Raw genomic sequence first — 19,762 nt, 5'->3', positions numbered from 1 at the left:
GCAGTTTTTTGCGGTATCTGAAGTTCGCGTCTTGCGCAGACTGTTGATGTTGTTCTTTTTTGTGTGTGTGTGTACTGCGTACGAAACGTTTCCTGACCATCTGCATCCAAGCACATGGCACATTTGGTGGAGAAGGTCTTTTCTGTTTGGAGACACAACCAGTGTCCCAAAATTGCAGATACAAACACACAGTGCTTCCTCTACATTGCGATTTTTAAAAATAATTCCTTCTAAATACTCGTTGCACTACTGTAACAAATAACAATCTCGCATATTCCAAAAACTATTTCTCACTTTATTGCCATTCTGTCAAGATACCTCACTCGTAGCGTAACTGGTGGACACGGGGCTATTCATGCTTTGACGAAGGAATTATCCGAAATGGACGGAAATAGGTAGCTGCACATCTACAGACAAACGATCTGATGAAATTGATGATTCGTTCAAGAGAAAGAGCTCCAGAAACTGAGCGTCCTTCGGATTGGTGTTGATTGACAGACTTGTTTGATGTCGTCCAGAGAGGGATATCGTTTCAAGTTCTGTACGTCTGGCGCCCTGGATCGTAAAAATCACGAGCACGAGCTGCTTGGAGGCCCCTGCCCCTAATGTTTCAAAAATTCTCAACTGCGGGGAGATTAGGTGATCTTGCTGGCCACAGTAGGATTTGGAAGGCACGAAGCCAAACAGCAAAAACATTCGAAGTGTGTGGGCAGGCATTATCTTGCTGAAATGTAAGTTCAGGATAGCTTGTCGTGGAGGGCAGCAAACAAGGCGTAGAATATCGTCTATGTACCACTGTTATGTAAGGGTGCCGCGAATGATAATGAAAGGAGTCTTGCTATGAAATAAAATTGCACCCCTGAACATCACTCCTGACCGTTAGGCTGTATAGCTCGCCACAGTCAGACTGAGTCAGATTGGTACCCACTCGGCACTGGAGACGGTTCTATTCCACTCAATGAGATTCCATTCCGAATGTGCCCCAGATCAATGCAAACAGTATTTTTAGTGTACAGAGGCCAATGGCGGTCGATGAAAGCGGTGCCTTGAGCTCTGTCCCCTTTACGTGAGCGAGATATTAATGGTCACTGAAGCACCAGTTTCACGTTAGATTGATGGAAATGATGAATCCGTGGGTCTGATTGCCTCTCCGACGATTATCTGTCCTCAAGTTTTATCGTCTCTCTAGCCCGACCGCTTCCTCCTTGACGCTGCCTTCGGCCCTGGTTCGTCCATTCCTGCCTGCGACGTCGGACAGCGGCATCTGTCGAGCAATTCGCCAATTACTCCAACAGGTGTCTTTGAGTCCAGTAACATATCCTCTCTCAAGTTCTGACATTTGCGTATATTATCAACGCACATGTCTGTGAGGTATAGTCACTGTGCAATTGAGTTCACGCAATGAAATCCGCAAAGACATATCCCAAGTCCAGTATCTTTGCCAGTTGCACGGTCAAGTTGCACTGCAGCGTCACGTTCACTACTGGGCATTGAAATTGCTACACCAAGAAGAATTGCAGATGATAAACGGGTATTCATTGGACAAATATATTATACTAGAACTGTCATGTGATTACATTTTCACACAATTTGGGTACATAGATCCTGAGAAATCAGTACCCAAACAACTACCTCTGTCCGTAATAACGGCATTGGTACGCCTGTACATTGAGTCAAACAGAGCTTGAATGGCGTGTACAGGTATAGCTGCCCATGCGGCTTCAACAAGATACCACAGTTCATCAAGAGTAGTGACTGGCGTGTTGCGACGAGCCAGTTGCTCGGCCGCCATTGACCAGACGTTTTCAATTGGTGAGAGATCTGGAGAATGTGCTGGCCAGGGCAGCAGTCGAACATTTTCTGTATCCAGAAACGTCCGTACAGGACCTGCAACATGCGGTCGTGCATTATGGTGCTGAAATGTAGGGTTTCGCAGGGATCAAATAAAGGGTAGAGCCACGGGTCGTAACACATCTGAAATGTAACGTCCACTGTTCAAAGTGCCGTCAATGCAAACAAGAGGTGACCAATGGCACCCCACACCATCACGCCGGGTGATACGCCAGTATGGCGATGACGAATACACGCTTCCAATGTGCGTTGACCGTGATGTCGCCAAACACGGATGCGACCATCATGATGCTGTAATCAGAACTTGGATTCATCAGAAAAAATGACGTTTTGCCACTCGTGCACCCAGGTTCGTCGTTGAGTACACCTTCGCAGGCGCTCTTGTCTGTGATGCAGCGTTAACGGTAACTGCAGCCATGCTCTCCGAGCTAATAGTCCATGTTACTGCAAACGTCGTCGAACTGTTCGTGCAGATGGTTGTTGTCTTGCAAACGCCTCATCTGTTGAGTCAGGGATTGAGACGTGGCTGCACGATCCGTTACAGCCAGGCGGATAAGATACCTGTCAGCTCGAATGCTAGTGATATGAGGCCATTGGGATGCAGCACCGCGTTCCATATTACCCTCCTGAACCCACCGATTCCATATTCTGCTAACAGTCGTTGGATCTCGACCAACGCGAGCAGTAATGTCACGATACGATAAACCGCAATCGGGATAGGCTACTATCTGACCTCTGTCAAAGTCGCAAACGTAATGGTACGCATTTCTCCTCCTTACACGAGGCATCACAACAACGTTTCACCAGGCAACGCCGGTCAACTGGAATTGTATATGAGAAATCGGTTGGTAACTTTCCTCATGTCAGCACGTTGTAGGTGTCGCCACCGGCGCCAGTCTTGTGTGAATGCTCTGAAAAGCTAATCATTTGCATATCACGGCATCTTCTTCCTGTCGGTTAAATTTCTCTTCTGTAGCATGTCTTCGTGGAGTAGCAATTTTAATGGCCAGTAGTGTATTCTTCCATCGCCGGCCAAAGTTTACAGTCTTGCATTTTACTTCTATACGTGCATGAATATCAGTTTGCGACTAGTTTACATAATTCTTTCTTTGTGCGCCTTTTTTTGTCTTGACTGTATTTGTACACGTAATAATTGCGAAAATTTTAACTTTGTAAGTTATTGATATCATTTATTGTAGCCCTGGTCATTGTGATTTACAAAAAGTTGTTTGCATTTGTTGAAGATAATTTCTTATATCTTTCATGGTGTCTGGGTTGTGAAGACATTTACTGTCGGTAAGTGGCCACTTGTCTTGTCTGGAATCCGGACGCGTGAGAAGCGGCTGCATGCATCGGATAGCGGACTGCCGTTGTGTCAGCTGGAAGCTACGCGCTGCAGGCTTGCCGAGAAGCGGTTCGCAAGTGCGTGACGCGCCACAGCCTCACCCACTAGAAGCACGCTGAGCGTCTCGAGGGCGTCGTCTTCCGAGTCGGCGCCCGCCTCTTCCGTCGCATTGGCCATCGACGTCTCCTCCACCTGCAACAGTCACCAGGACGCTCTATCAATCTCTATACACAGAAGACACTGCGCATGAAGGTAAACACTTTGTCCAACGGCGATCATGGTAGGAAGAAAAAAAAAGTACTTAATACGTGTGTTGTATTATTTTACGACTACTAGTTAAAGGTTCTAAGTGTAAGTGATTCAAAAGCCAGTGTGACAAAGCCCCAGCATTCAGAGTAGTGTAGCAGAGGACGTACGATCTGTCGCAAGCGTAACTGGACGTTTAAAATTATCTCTTAAATAAAACAAAGTACAGAATGACTTAGCTGACAGTTCCAGAAAACAGCGCATTGATGTCCGGTCTCCGTGTCATCCTCTGCAATATGGAGTCCCTTTGATTCGATTTGGAATGGTATGGTGTCTGTTCACTGCAGCCCGTCTGCTGCCAGTTTAACCGACACTGGAGGCGCTGCTTCGCATTCAAATAGCTCCTCAGTCGGCCTGAATACATCTAGACTGCCGGCAGAATTGGCCGAGCGGTTCCAGGCGCTTCAGTCTGGAACCGCACTACCGCTGCGGTCGCAGGTTCGAATCCTGCCTCCGGCATGGATGTGTGTGATGTCCTTAGGTTAGTTAGGTTTAAGTGGTTCTAAGTTCTAGGGGACTGATGACCTCAGATGTTAGGTCCCATAGTACTCACAGCCATTTGAACCATTTTGAATAGCTCGACTAAGTCCTTCCGCCAAGGAAAAGTAACTGACAGTACCGTTAGCTGATCCCACGACCTGCGTGTGATAGTCGGACATGCTCACTGCTGGGCTACAGATGTGAATAAAATACTGTTTATGAAGTTCAATGCCCTGTCTTAAATGTTGTGCATGTCAGTGTTATTTGGAATTTTATTTCGTAGCAGTACAATGAATTTTGCGTAAAAATATCTCGAAAGATGTTGAAAACAGTGGCTGAAAACAAGTATCGTTAAACAATTGCAGCCTTTATGCTTCTACCTGCGTATATTAAGCCATTACATGAGAATACGTGAATCTTCCGTATTTGGACTTCCAATGTCTAGAATTGTGTACACTTTACGCAGTCTCTGTGAAAATGACAGATCTGACCTTCTAGGTGTGACTGCTATGTAAATGTACTAACTGTATGTATAGTCTTTACATTAGAACTTCTAATAGAGAAAATTGATACAATCTTCTAGTTACACAACATCAGTATTGTGTTAACCAAACCAATCCTCTGCAGGATTCATGAATAATGAGTGAGCTAATGACTTGGTATAATGTGTACTTATCCACTGTTATGAGTATAGAATAACACAATATTTTTTAGCACAATACTCCAACTGAGTTAGTCCTTTTGGCCTAGCATCTGCAATTTAATAGGCATACAAGATAAACATAAACTGCAACTGAACGTCATCTGAATCTCTGCAAAACGAATAAACACTCACTGTTCCTTTACCGCACTAACTCGTCTCTGAACCTGGCTCTAGGAGCCATGTGGTTTACCTGTGCAACAGCAGAAACGTAGTTCTACTCTACATTGCATGCCTACTTTGATTACAATAGTTTGCAACAGAATGAGCTAGAAGAAATCACGCCGCTTTTCATATTACCTAAATAGCTCTTACTAGGCACAACACGAGTACGGAAAGTGTCATTAAACCATTCACTGATATCGGAATCAAGCTATCTGCAGTATGTCCGCGTAATCGTTAAACCTTGTAAGTAGGGGAGTGGGATGTGAACGTTATTTAAGGAATAACTCGAAACTATTGTAATTTGGTTGTTTATTAACCATAAGAGATTTATATGAACATGTCTACATTGGCGATCATTATTACTGACAACTATTGTAATTTCAATATAAAACAGAAAGCTCACGAAGAGAGCAGTATTGACAAAACTTACTCTTACGTTCAGTAATTTGAAAAGAAAGGGGATAAAGGGTGATGTGATGCTTTCCCAAATTCATGCATATTATCAAGTACTTTAGCCGACAACATGCAAAGAGTGAAAGTGCAAGGTACAGTGCTGATAAGCCTAAACTGTAAACGCTCCCTAAATAAGACATTCCATATCCTGTAATATTAGCACACGGGAACGCATAGGCAGATTTTTCCTCATTTGGTATGTTCCAAGCTGCAGCAATTACGAAATCAATCCTCTACGTCAGAACTGCCAAAACACCACGTCTGATTGTAACATCGCTCGGCAAAGAAGCTCAACAAATATGCTCTCTGTGGAAAAATTTTACAAATAGAAGTGCCACATCTCATAACATTCGTCGTCGGTAAAAAAAATTAGGACACCTGGAAAGATGACATCGATTTTCATCCGGTGACAGGATATGCTACCTGGGGGATAGTGAGGTGCAAACGGGTGAAGCAAGCATGCAACCATACTACAGAGACGCACTCATGCTTCCTGCAGCTAAGTGAGCCAGTATGAAAGGCGTCGGAATATGGTGTTCCGAGTGGCAGGATAGTCCTTTCCGGGAATTGTCACTCAAGTTGGACGTGCTGTATCAGTTGTGCAGCGATGCTTGTATCAGTGGTATCACGTACATTCTCACACCTGTAGTCGAAATTACGGACGTCCACGCAGCACAGACGCCCAGTAGGATAGTCGTATTGTAAGGACAGCAGGGACAGATCGTAGAGCTAACACAACGCAATAAAAGGATCACGTCATGTCAATACGGTCTGTTGCAAACTGGTTATTAGTAGTGGGACTACAGGCACGCACACATATATCCCGTCTTCCACTCACACCACAGCATCGACGTGCACAGTTCGACAGCTACCGTCAGAGGGTTACTTGGAAGATGGAATAGCACGATGTTGTTTACTGCAATGACAACAGAATCTTTCTGCACGCAAATGATGGTCGTTTGCGCGTACGATGTAGACCTGGTGAGAGCTGTATCATAGAGTACATTGGTCCAAGCCACACTGGCTAAGCCCTAGGCTTATGGTATAGGGTGCGGTAAGTTGCAACTCTCGTTCACCTTTGGTGTCTCTGAATGGGATGCTAAAGAGCGTGCGGTACATGAAGAATGTTGTTAGACCCGCTCTTTTTCCGCTTCTGCAATAGAAAGGTGATATCTTGTTTCAACAGGATAATGCTCACCCACATTCTGCCTGTGTAATTCAACATGCACTGCAAGATGTACACCGTCTTCTCTGGCCAGCATGATTTCCGAACTTGTCTCCAATCGAGCACTTATGAGCTATGACGGCATGAAAAATGACTCGTGCGATTCGTGAACCGTTAACGCTTTCAGAACTGCATCAACAGGTGGTGTAGGTCTGGAATAAATCTCAGGAAAGTCACCTGTGCAGTCGACTGAATGCACGAGTCAGTGCCTGCAGTACAGCCTGTGGAGGCTACACCACGTACTAATATGGGTGTTTCAGCGTGGATCGATGCTGTTACCTCAGAACCGTTTGTGCTGTTGATCTCTAAATGAAATCATTTCATGCACTCCATACACCCTGTTGCTACAGTAAATCTTGAGTGAACTGGAAACCTCCATTGAGGTGACAAAAGTTATGGGATATCCTACACTGAAGAGCCAAAGAAACTGGTGCACCTGCCTAATATCGTGTAAGGCCCCCGCAAGCACGCAGAAGTGCCGCAGCACGACGTGGCATGGACTGACTCATGTCTGAAGTAGTACGGGATGGAACTGACACAATGAATCCTGCAGGGCTGTCCATATATCCGTAAGAGTACGAGAGGGATGGACATCTCTTTTGAGCAACATGCCATATAAGTTCAATAATGTTCGTGTCTGGGGAATCTGGTGGCCAGAGGAAGTGTTTAAACTCGTGAGTGTTCCTGGAGCCACTCTATAGCGACTCTGAACGTGTGGGTTGTCGCATTGTCCTCCTGGAATTGCTCACGTCCATCGGAATGCTCAGTGGACATGAATGGATTCAGGTGATGAGACAGGATGCTTACCTATGTGCCACCTGCCACAGTCGTACCTAGACGTATCGGTGGTCCCATATCACTCCAATTGAACACGCCCCCACCACTGCAGGGCTTCCACCAACTGAACAGTCCTCTGCTGACATACACGGTCCATAGATACACCGGGCTAAACTTCATGCTAGTTACTAACCACCTTCCACACGGAGCACGTCCGTATCTCACCACTGACTTCTAATATCAGCCGCACGCAGTTGACGTCAACAAGTGTATGGGCCTGAAGATGACGCTGTTACAACGTTGAAACTAGTTGCCAAATTAAAATCAACACCTTAAATACAGCAGGACGAATTTCTTCATTTTTAATGTAAATAGATAGCCGGCCGCGGTGGCCGAGCGGTTCTGCAGTCTGGAACCGCTCGACTACTACGGTCGCAGGTTCTAATCCTGCCTCGGCCGTGGATGTGTGTGATGTCCTTAGGTTAGTTAGGTTTAAGTAGTTCTAAGTTCTAGGAGACTGATGACCTCAGAAGTTAAGTCCCATAGTGTTAAGATACATTTGAACCATTTTGTAAATAGATACATGAGGTCGTCCTCATACTTATACACATCCATTCGCTCGATACAATTTGAAACGAGGCTCCTCCGACCATGCAGTATGTTTCCACTCACTAACATCCCACAGTCGGTGCTGAAAGACCCAGGCGAAGAGTAAGGCTTTGTGTTGTGCAGTCATCAAGGATACACGAGTAGGCCTTCGGCTCCGAAAGCCCAAATCGATGATGTTTCGTTGAACGGTTCACACGCTGACACTTTTGGTGGCCCAGCATTGAAATGTGCAGCAACTTCTGGAAGTGTTACCTTTCTGTCACGCTGAACGATTCTCTTCAGTCGTCGTTGGTCCTGTTCTTGCAGGATCTTTTCCCGGCCTCAGCGATGTCGCAGATTTAGTGTTTAACCGGATTCCTAACATGCACGATATGCTCGTGAAATGGTCGTACAGAGATATTGTGTCCCATCACTTAAATCTTGATAACCTGCCACTGTAGCAGTAACCTATGTAATAACTGAGCCAGACACTTGACTTATACAGGGTGAGTCACTAACTATTGCCAGGAAGAATAACTCCGAAAGTATGATAGTAGCTGAAAAGTTTGTTGAACAGAAGTTGCATAGGACAACGGCGAACATGATATGACGGCTTTTTGTTGCTAAGTGGGGTCGCTTCAAAGATATGTAGGTCAACTTTGTTTTTAAAATGGATGCTGTAGTTTGGTACTCATTTTCTGACAAGGGCTATCGAGACGAATCCAGTGACGGTAAGGTGTTTGAAGGTCAACGAAGATCACTAAGGTGACAGGAACGTCCATTTACAGAAGGTTTTCGAAGTGATGACCATTGGTATCAATGCAGTGCTGCAATCTTCTCATCATGGATTGAGTGGTATTCCTTATAACATCAGCATTTATCGAAGCACATGTTCTTACAATTCTCTCTCGTATATCTTCAGGTGTAGTTGGAACGTCTTTGTAAACAATGCTTTTTACGAATCCCCACAAGAAAAGATCCAGAGGAGTCAGGGCTGGCGAACAAGAACGCCACGAAACATGTCCTCCGCGTCCAATACAACGATTTGGTAATTGTCTCTGCAACCCATTTCCAGCCATCAGCAAAAATGTGCCGGACACCCGTCCGTGTTGATACGACATTCAGTTCCTTGTTCCTAAAGGTATTTCTTCTAATAACAGACCTGATGTTTCTTGCAGGTTTCTTTCGATGAACTAGGGCCCTATAATTCTGTCCTCCAGAATCCCACACCATACGTTCACCGACCACGGTTTTTGGTGTGCAACTTGCCGCAGCCAACATAACTTACAGTTTGCGAACAATGCATGTTATGCAAATTAAAATTACCATCGTTGGTGAACGTAGCCATGTCAGTAAATAAAGTCAAATTAATGAATGTGTCATCCCTCCGAATCTGAAGTTGAGCCCATTGGCAGAGTTCTATGCGACACATACAATCCGTATCAGTTGATTCTTGGTGGAGACTGATATGGTAAGGATGATATTTATGGCGATGCAGAACACGAACAACACTACTCTGGCTCATGCCAGATTCCCTTATGATTTGGCACCCACTAACGCAAGGATCTCGAACCACAGTGGTAAGACTACCAATTACCGTTTCCTCGTTAGTAGCATTCCTCTGTCGGATATGTTTCAGATGCGTTAAAGACCCGGTTGTTCTCAATTTATCATACAAATATTTAAATGTATGACGTGTAGGGTGAGTACGTCGAGGATATCTTTCAGCCTATCAGTCTCTAGCTCTTACTGAATTTCGTTGTCATTCTCCGTTAATGAGAAACATATCGACTTGTTCTTCGAAGGAACACATCTTTCACATTCGCTTGATTCGACGGTACTAGTCTTACCATTCGTATTAGTTTTGTGCTGCGAAACCGTCGAATGATGTTTACATGTCAATGGCACGTTAGATGGATACGCCGTATTCGGCGAATATTTACTACTTGCACGACATATGAGACAAAATTGTCAGAGCTTGTGTTTCGATTAAGTGCTGAAGGAATACCATTCAATCCATGATAAGAAGATTGCAGCGCTGCATTGATACCAATGGTCATCACATCGAACACCTTCTGTAAATGGACGTTCATGCCACTTTTGTTACCTTCGTTGACCTTCAAAGACCTTACTTTTACACATCATTGGATTCGTCTCGATAGCCGCTATCAGAAAATTAGTACCAAACGATAGCATCCTATTAAAAAAAAAAGTTTACCTTCATACCTCTGACGTGACCTGACCTAGCAACAAGAAACCAACGTCATATTTTGGCCGTCGTTGTCCCATGCAATATTTGTCCCACAAACGTTTCAGCTACTATCATACTTTCGGAGTTATTCTAGGGGGCAATAGTTAGTGACTCATCCTGTACAGGCGTTGCTGCCCGCAGCACCTTATTGAGCTTGTTTACATATCCCTGTATTTGAATACATGTTTCTTTGGCGATTCGGAGTATAGTGTCGTATCAGACCATCTTTTGCAAGAACTCAACTTGACATGGTCTCAACAAGTCGGCAGTCCCCTGCGTTAGTAATAAGCCATGCTGCGTCTATAGCTATCCATAATTGCGAAAGTGTTGTCACTGCAGTATTTTGTGCACAAATGACCTCTCAATCATGTCCCATATATTCTCGATGGGATTCATTTCAGGCCATCTGAGTGGCCAAATCAATCGCTCGAATGGTCCAGAACGCTGTTCAAACTTGTCGAGATCAATTGTGGCCCGATGCCATAGTGCATTGTCATCCACAAAAATACCATCGTTGTTTGGGAACATAAAATATATGAATACCCGCAAACGCTCCACAAGTAGCCGAGTATAGCCATTTCCAGTCAATGCTCGGTTCAGTTGGACCAGAGGACCCAGAACGTTCCATGTAAACACAACCCACAAAATTATGAAGCCGCCACCAGCTTGCACATTGCCTTATTGATAGCATAATAATTACAAAAATTAGACAACTGCAGTCAAGAAATTCTCAACATCGGGTGTACTGATCGCAGCCATAGCTAAATCTTATATGGTGTACGAGACAGGGCACAGATGGCAGTGTAAGAAGTGGGCCCCACATACGTAGGAGAGAGATTTCACACCGAGACCCAATCACTGGAGATTAGTTCCGCCCTCTGCGACATGAAGACAGAGTCGGTTCAGTGACTCCGAGGTGGCCCTTAGTTCTGCGTGGTCAAGAGCGAACACTTCTTGAGGTGTCGTCCACGCTCCGAGATGATGGGTTCAGCCTACCTTGTTTGTAGTCTCTATTCCTGTGGTAGTGTCACAAGTTATTACAGTTTCTTCTGGAACCCCTTTCTCATCTTCAGTCGTGGATATTCTTCCTGAGAGCTAAACAGATGATGAGCTCCAGATGTTGTCGCTATGGATTTCTCTTCTATCTCTACTACTTCTAGTTGCATGTTGGGAGATGCGGTTCCGGAGACACGAGTTCTCCAGAGTAGAGCGTAGGCTTTCTGGAGCGGAAGTCGTTTCCGATGGTTCGCCCGAATACTGTATTTTTTGTTAATTATTGGTGTCCTTTGTTAAATGTAATTGATTCATAGTTTTCTTGGTGAATAAAAGATAACTGAAGCCATGCATGTTGATACAGACCCCTTCAGCTGAATTTTTCTTTTATTATTCCTTCACCCAACGCATACCTCACGGGTGGGGGATAGGGGTGGGCCACCAACAATACAAAACTGCTACATTCACTACTTACCAAAGAGATTTAAAATGTGTATAAAAGCGGTTTAAAAATTCTGGGAAGGTGATAAATTACGTACAGTTTAAGAATTAAAATGCAAAGTGTGTTCTCTGAGCTGTTTTCTAAAGTGAAAATTCGTTTTTCGTAATGGTGGCTTCCACCGATATTATGATAGTTGATTTTTTGTCTATCACACAGTATGGATGGTGCATAGTTGGATACGCTGACATTGCGGATGATTTGATTGCTAGTTGTAGGTTTGGTAAAAGGGGATAGGCGACAGGGGTTTTATGTCAGACTGTGTTTGGGAATGCAGTTATGTTGGAATGATATTGAGTCAGACCCTGAACGAGTAAATTAAAATTGACGAATGGTCGAGAAAAAGAAGACAGTGAAACGTACAGTGAAGGTTGTTTTGCTAGAAGAGAAAGGACAGGTATGATCTCTGAACATATTTCATAATCGATTATCTGAGGGGTGGAGGGTGGGGGGGCTACTAATGCTTTCAGTTATAACTGATGTGGAGTATGTTTAGGTGAGAGATGTGCCGGAATGAACGCTTGCATTGCAAGGACTGGATATCAGCGGTGAAAGGATTGTGTCGTTGTGTCAAGTTCGTCGATGTGTGTATTTGGGGTTTTCAGTGTAGGAAAGGAGATAATAGGGGAGAGGAGGACGTTATTGTATTGACAGATACAAATTTACCTGGGACAGGTAGACGGATTTCGAAAGCAAGGCTTGGAGAACTTTCGTGGAAGAGCTCCGGTCTTATGAGGTTACTTTGTAAGCATGCTATAGCGGAGAGATTAGGCTTTTGTTAATTTGGAATTTCCCCCACGTCTAGCAGTGCAAATGTGATGAACACTGTTTCTTCTTTGATTAATCGTTGACATATTTCCATCGATTGAGGTCCCACATTGCACATTAACCTAAGATAGAAGGAAGAGTCACCTAAGTTTAAATTATATTATATGTATCTCGAACTTTACCTTATTGTGTGTCACTTCCTTGAGATGGGTATGTGGGTTAGTCTACCTGAGGAAGACGCTGTGATGTCCACACATAGGCTGCGCAGAGTACTGGAACAATGACTGGTAGTCTGTGGCGCAGTCTCTCTCTAGTTCTAGCTCATCATTGCGTTACACGTATTATTTATTTATTCTTAGTGTGGCTAGATTAGGGCTTCGATTCCCTCTTACAGATAAGTAAAAAAAAAATTAAACGTTGTTCACTAGCCTTGTGATTTTCAGTGTGTACGTGTGGATCAGTCATGTTTAATGCCTACATCTGAGATAGTATTATGAGGATTTTTATAGTTTCCAACAGAAGTAATAATCATGTTTAACGATAGTAATACTAATACTCCTACTACTAATAATAATAATAGTAGACATTCAGCATGACAATAATATTAATTATTTTTGCGGAAAGAGATACTGAATTGTGGCATGCGGTCTGGTGGCTAAGTCTATAGTGCATTTGACTGCAGAGATACTCAGTCAATGCTCATGTATATTGCTTATTGACTAAACCAATATCGAGACTGCAGTCATTCTCAATACCCCATATTAGGCCTCAAGCCGATGGTTGCGCCACTATGTACCAGGAGTGTTTACCTCCTCAGGTCTCCTACTAAAGGACTCAGCCATCGGCTAAGAAGTAATTTGGGCTATTGAGAATGACTTACGTATCGAAGCAGGTTTACCCAGTAAACAGTATACGTGAGCAACGACTGATAACCACTGAACTCAAATTTAGTGTTCACGCCGATGCTCTATTGCCAACACCATGGAAAATACGACGAAATGATAGTGAGTTGTCCAGGAAATATAGAAATATGGGTTCCGATGTTGGTAGGAGAGCCTTGATGCTCGCGTCGGAAGGATGTCAGGATTCTTCTCATATTTCCCATGAATTACTAACACCTGTTAATAGTATAGAGTGCTAAATGTACATTTTTAGTTTTGGCAGTGAAATATTTGTACGCTATTTTGAATCATGTAATTTCTTCAGGGTCATAACCTGACACACATACACACACACACACACACACACACAAACACACACACACACACACACACACACACACATTACCCCAGGCCGGCCGGAGGGGCCGTGCGGTTCTAGGCGCTACAGTCTGGAGCCGAGCGACCGCTACGGTCGCAGGTTCGAATCCTGCCTCGGGCATGGATGTGTGTGATGTCCTTGGGTTAGTTATGTTTAATTAGTTCTAAGTTCTAGGCGACTGATGACCTCAGAAGTTAAGTCGCATAGTGATCAGAGCCATTTGAACCATTTGAACGACATTACCTCACACATTGGAGATAATACATGAGGACGCATGATGTCTGTGGCCGACAGTTGTGCTGTCGCATTTCCCTCAGTCGTTACTAACCGTGATCTCAAGGGACGCCCGCAGGTTTTTACGCCAGCACAAGCATCACGCATTCCCCACTCACCCGATTAAGAAACTCTTAGAGCATTGTCATCTGGCCACCGTTTATTCCTATTTGTTTCCATAGTGCAGTTTTAGTACCTGGCCATAGTTGTAAACATAAATAACCTAACAGTTAAATTGTAGTAAAATCTGCTCCTAGATGACTAGTTTTTCTATCTTCCCGCCATTTACGTTATTTTTGGATCGTACCGTCGTAAGCACTGATCTCTCAGTTAACTGTTTTCCTACCATCGGAAATTTAGCATCGAGCAAAATTTACCACATTTCGATCTTTTAAACCACTACTAAAAACTCAAACATCCATTTTCAAATCGATTTTTGCGGAAATTACATCGTGTCATCACTCACGTACAATACTGCATAGCGCAAAACTGTACAGTTTATTTCAGAATCTAAATTACTTTTGCGTTCAAAAAGAAAGATTGGTGGCATTTTAGGGCACTTTAAAAATGTTTCCGCAATGTTTCGTCACCTGACTCTACTCCAAACTGCGATAAATCATCAAATACAGCATTTTGAACGGTTTTTCATTTTCAAGGTGTGGTAAGCAATGCACAAGTAAATACGCAGGAAACAACTGACTTCAACATAGGGCGATTAGCTTGTACTAATTTCGCAAGATTATCATTGACGAGTTTTTCTACACTCTTGGTTTGGTTTGTTATAATATTAACCAAATTACTTGGCTTCTCAACTACCTACATGTTTATGCCATTCAGAGTTGGAGCGGACTTTGCAGAGTCGTGAAACTTTTTCAAGTTGGTGTTCGGTTTGTTTCAATTTTTGGTGAAAACCTGTCCGGTGATGCCGAGGCGGCTAAGGAGTTTCCTGTGAAGTTTAAAGAAATTCTCCAAGTAAATGAACTGTTACCTTGCCTCATCTATATCGTAGACGAGACAGGCCTAAACCATAAAATGCGGGCAAACAAAACGTTCGCTGCACAAATGAAACCGTGGAAGGAATCAAACTTAACAAAAAAGTGAGCTAACCCTTGCCCATTGCAGAAACGCTGATGGTACATACAAGCTTGCCCTGTCACGTCACTTATCCAACAAATGGACAAGCGAGTGACAGAATCGTTAAGGACGTGGTACCGGAGAAAGAACATCAGCTCAATTTTAGAAAAGTTCCAAGAAAGTAATGACGCAATTAAAGCTATGAAATCACTCATCATCAAATATGATATAAATAAGATTTCTGAGTATTTAGAGGAACTAAGAACTGACACTCTGCGTAAATCTGGGCGTAAGCTTTGGCCGGAAGTTATGACTGAAAGTAACCAGATCGATGACGGGCAAAACAAAGGCACGCAGAAAATCGCTAAAGATCTACAAACTGTGCAATCGAATATCTTTGCCAGTGAAGCCGACGAGTGGATTGCCCAGTGTGGTAAAGACTGAGAAACCAGTAAAGAACTCAACGACAACCAGAGTATTCTACTTATTTTTCTGTACTTTCGGATAATCAGTCCTTTTTTTACTTTCCGACCCATACCCCAGTTCCAAAGGTGACGGACTACAAGGGATGTTCTGTACTACTATTTATATACAGCTGCTACGCCCCGCGGTGTAGCCGCGTGGTCTTGGGCACCTTGCAACGGTTCGCGCGGCTGCACCCGTTGGGGGTTCGAGTTCTCCCTCGGGCATGGGTGTGTGAGTTGTTCTTAGCGTAAGTTAGTTTACGTTAGATTAATTAGTGTGTATGCCTCGGTACCAATAACCTCAGCAGTTTGGTCACATAGGAACTTACCACAAATCTAGAAATTTATTTATAGCTGCTACGAAAAATGTAAACCACAGCAAACTTAACCGTAGTCTTCTTACCATGGTATCATTTTCACAATGTAGAGAAATTGGAAGCAGTTTTGTGCCAGTAACCGATTTGCTATTAATATGCAATTATAAAACCTTGAAAATACATTACTGGCCATTAAAATTGCCACACCACGAAGATGACGAGCTACAGACGCGAAATTTAACCGACAGGAAGAAGACGCTTTGATATGCAAATGATTAGCTTTTCAGAGCATTCACACAAGGTTGGCGCCGGTGGCGACACCTATAACGTGCTGACATGAGGAAAGTTTCCAATCGATTTCTCATACAAAAACAGGCGTTGATTGGCGTTGCCTGGTGAAACGTTGTTCTGATGCCTCATGTAAGGAGGAGAAATGCGTACCATCACGTTTCCGATTTTGATAAAGGGCGGATTGTAGCCTATCGCGACTGCGGTTTATAGTATCGTGACATTACTGCTCGCGTTGGTCGAGATCCAACGACTGTTACCAGAATATGGAGTCGGTGGGTTCAGGAGGGTAATACGGAACGCCGTGCTAGATCCCAACGGCCTCGTACCACTAGCAGTCGAGATGACAGGCATCTTATCCGCATGGTTGTAACGGATCGTGCAGCCACGTCTCGATTCCTGAGTCAACAGATGCGGCGTTTGCAAGACAACAACCATCTGCACCAACAGTTCGACGACGTTTGCAGCACCGTGGACTATCAGCTCGGGGACCATGGCTGCGGTTCCCCTTGACGCTGCATCACAGGCAGGAGCGTCTGCGACAGTGTATTCAACAACGAACCTGGGTGCACGACTGGCAAAACGTTATTTTTTCGGATGAACTGAGGTTTTGTTTACAGCATCATTATGGTCGCATCCGTGTTTGACGACATCATGGTGAACTCACATTGGAAGCGTGTATTCGTCATCGCCATACTGGCGTATCACCCGGCGTGATGGTATGGGGTGCCATTTGTTACACGTCTCGGTCACCTCTTGTTAGCATTGACCGCACTTTGAACAGTGGACGTTACTTTTCAGATGTGCTATGACCTGTGACTCTACCCTTCATTGGATCCCCGCGAAACCCTACATTTCAGCACGATAATGCACGACCTCATGTTGCAGGTCCTGTACGGGCCTTCCTGGATACAGAAAATGTTCGACTGCTGTCCTGGGCAGCACATTCTCCAGATCTCTCACCAACTGAAAACTTCTGGTCAATGGTGTCCGAGCAACTGGCTCGTCACAATACGCCAGTCACTACCCTTGATGAACTGTGGTATCGTGTTGAAGCTGCATGGGCAGCTGTGCCTGTACACGCCATCCAAGCTCTGTTTGACTGCCCGCCTAGAACTGCGAGACCACCGCGGCCCGCAGAGTTGGTTGTTCTGGGTACTTATTTCTCAGGATCTATGCACACAAACTGCGTGAAAATGTCATCACATATCAATTCTAGTATAATATATTTGTCCAATGAATACCCGTTTATCATCTGCATTTCTTTTTGGTGTAGCAGTTTTAATGGCCAGTAGTGTATGTGCTCCGTAAGCTAGCACGCATTATTAGGGTGGCGGTATGAACAGATAATCAGTTTTAGACTTTTCATTCATAATACGTGAAAATTCAACTAGAAGCTGAGGAAAGAAAAGATTTGTCTTGAGGTGCACAGGTAGCATAGTAGAAGGTAGGATAAAGCTGGAGTTTACGGCGGATATTGCATTAAATTGAGCCCTGGCGCACAATGGCTGCCCGCTACCCTCTTTCAGTGAAGCTGGACCGTGAACATGTCGGCCATTTGTATCGGAGGGCGGGCCACGGCTGTAATGGAACGGCCGTCATTGACGGTGCGTGCGTTGTTGTGTGGCGTTTCCCCTACTTCGCCCAGTCGGCGGTCGTCGCTCCCATTGTGCGGCCGCTCGTTTGAAAAGCGCTCTTCAAATGCCGAGCAATTGCTCATAATGTAGCCCACTGCTCTCGAACCCGCACTTTTTTTTTATCTGCCCCTTTGTTTCATCCTGGTCTTTTGAAATTTCCCACGGACGCTCCGTTTCAGTTATCTATGTATTCGTATTTGCACTCGAGTCAGCGAACGCATTTAAGACTAAGAGGCAAAGAGGCAGGAGGTGGCTGCCGGGTACGGGACGAAAGGATAGCACAGCCGCTCATCTGTACAGCTGATTTGTCCTTTACGTCAGCCTATACTTTTTATTTTGAACTTTTACATTTTTTAAGTACTATGTAAACCAATCTATGTGACAAAATTTAAAAAAAAAACCGGAGACTGAATTTTTTTCTTAGTAATCAAAGTAAATATTTGTCAAAGAAACCAAGCTTTTGGAATGTTATAGAATTACTAGTGTATATGCTTTACAACAAACGAAAGCTTTTTTTTTGTCTTGTAAGTGATTCTGTAGTTAACTTCCCTATGTGAGCTGTCAGATGTAAGTTTAATGTCTTCCTGTATTTTACCCATAGAATGATAAGTAATATACATATAACATATTGTGTAAGTAATATGATACTATGCAACACAAATTGCTTAGTCACTGCCAAATGTTTCATTTGTGTCTATTTTGTCATCATCACATCATTCGTTTTCGATTAAAATAGTAATCTCCAATACTGAGTAGCCTATGAAAACATGTAAACCACCTGAAGATGGTCACAAGCCCGAAACTGGTCCTGCCTTCAGTAAATCACCTTCAATTGCGACTGGTAGAGGTTATCTTACACAGTATAATGTGCTCCTCTTTGCTGACAATAAATGACCCATCTTCCATACTTAATCGTGTGTAATTATTTCACAATCAATTACATTCCTTATTTCCGTTGTCATGAATAGAATTTTCATTGCTTATTATGATTTATAGCGGCCGCCGGAGTGAAGTTGGAAACGGATTGTTCGATGAAGAAACGACCGAACACAATTCGTGTTCTATCGTTAACTCTTCGTTAATCGAAGACAGGTCTCCCATGATAATCCCCTTTATATAACGTAGCTTTCTGCGGAAGCCTTGTTTTCAGCTGATCAGCCTCAATGACGTTACCCAACATACTAATTAACCTGATGCACATCCACTTCTTTTGTTACTGACGATGGTGTATTTAAATGTTAACAACCTTAATTTTTAAGAATTATCAGTTTACTTTGCACCTCATCTTGACACCATCATTGAAACGAGGTTTCTTGTTGTGGTAGTTAACTTATGCGAAGTTCATATCATTCGCAATTTTTTGTATCGTCGCTTATTGAGAAATTTTTCTTTCAGATATTCTGATATACAAAAGAGGCACTTCTCAATCTGAGCTCGTTGTAAGCGTTCCTTATTTACAAGGCGACAGGGAAGTTTGGTCGTCGTAGTGTGTGACATAACGACAGAATGCAGACCTGATGTATAGAAGGCGGTACACATAGTTCGATTTCCTTCCGAGGACACGAAGTACAGCGCTAACATCGTGACACAGAAGGAGACCACAGAATATGGGAAACTAGAAGTTGACAATCCAACTCATGTTAACCAAATAATGCTTTAAATACACTTAAAAATAACAACAAAGTAGAAAAAGCACGCACCACAGAGGAATTATCTTAATTGGCCGGAAGTCGCTACATACGAAGTACACCTACAGATAAAAAATTGATTACCATTTCGGAACAAGGGAATAATTTATTAAAGAGGAAGAGCTTGAAACGTCACAGTCATTCTCCGGCGGTATTCCATAAGGTTACCGCCCTTCGATTGTGCAGTCCCCGCACTAATCGCAACGATACGGTTTCAGGTGCGAGCCAGCCAGCCAGCCAGCCAGCCAGCCAGCCAGCCAGCCAGCCAGGTGCCGCATTCCTGCCAGTCGGCGTCAGCTTCACCTTCCGCGCCAGCAGTGTGGGACTCTGGTCGTCGTCCGTCTTCGTCGTCGTCCGTCT

General features: G+C 43.8%; 1 protein-coding gene across 1 annotated transcript in view; it reads right to left on the bottom strand.

The window, feature by feature from the left end:
• Positions 1-19,762, bottom strand: part of LOC126354260 (dopamine receptor 1-like) — a 1,077,603-nt gene that overhangs the window by 161,877 nt on the left and 895,964 nt on the right. The window contains exon 3 of the mRNA XM_050003780.1: positions 3,298-3,388. Within this exon, the coding sequence (XP_049859737.1) occupies positions 3,298-3,373 (76 nt within the window). The 5' untranslated portion in view covers positions 3,374-3,388. The remainder of the gene's footprint in view (positions 1-3,297; positions 3,389-19,762) is intronic.

This window comes from Schistocerca gregaria, chromosome 3 (genome assembly GCF_023897955.1).
Source record: "Schistocerca gregaria isolate iqSchGreg1 chromosome 3, iqSchGreg1.2, whole genome shotgun sequence".
Taxonomy (NCBI): Eukaryota; Metazoa; Arthropoda; class Insecta; order Orthoptera; family Acrididae; genus Schistocerca; species Schistocerca gregaria.
Note: the sequence above shows the minus strand (reverse complement) of the source record. Positions and strands in the feature narration are given on the sequence as shown.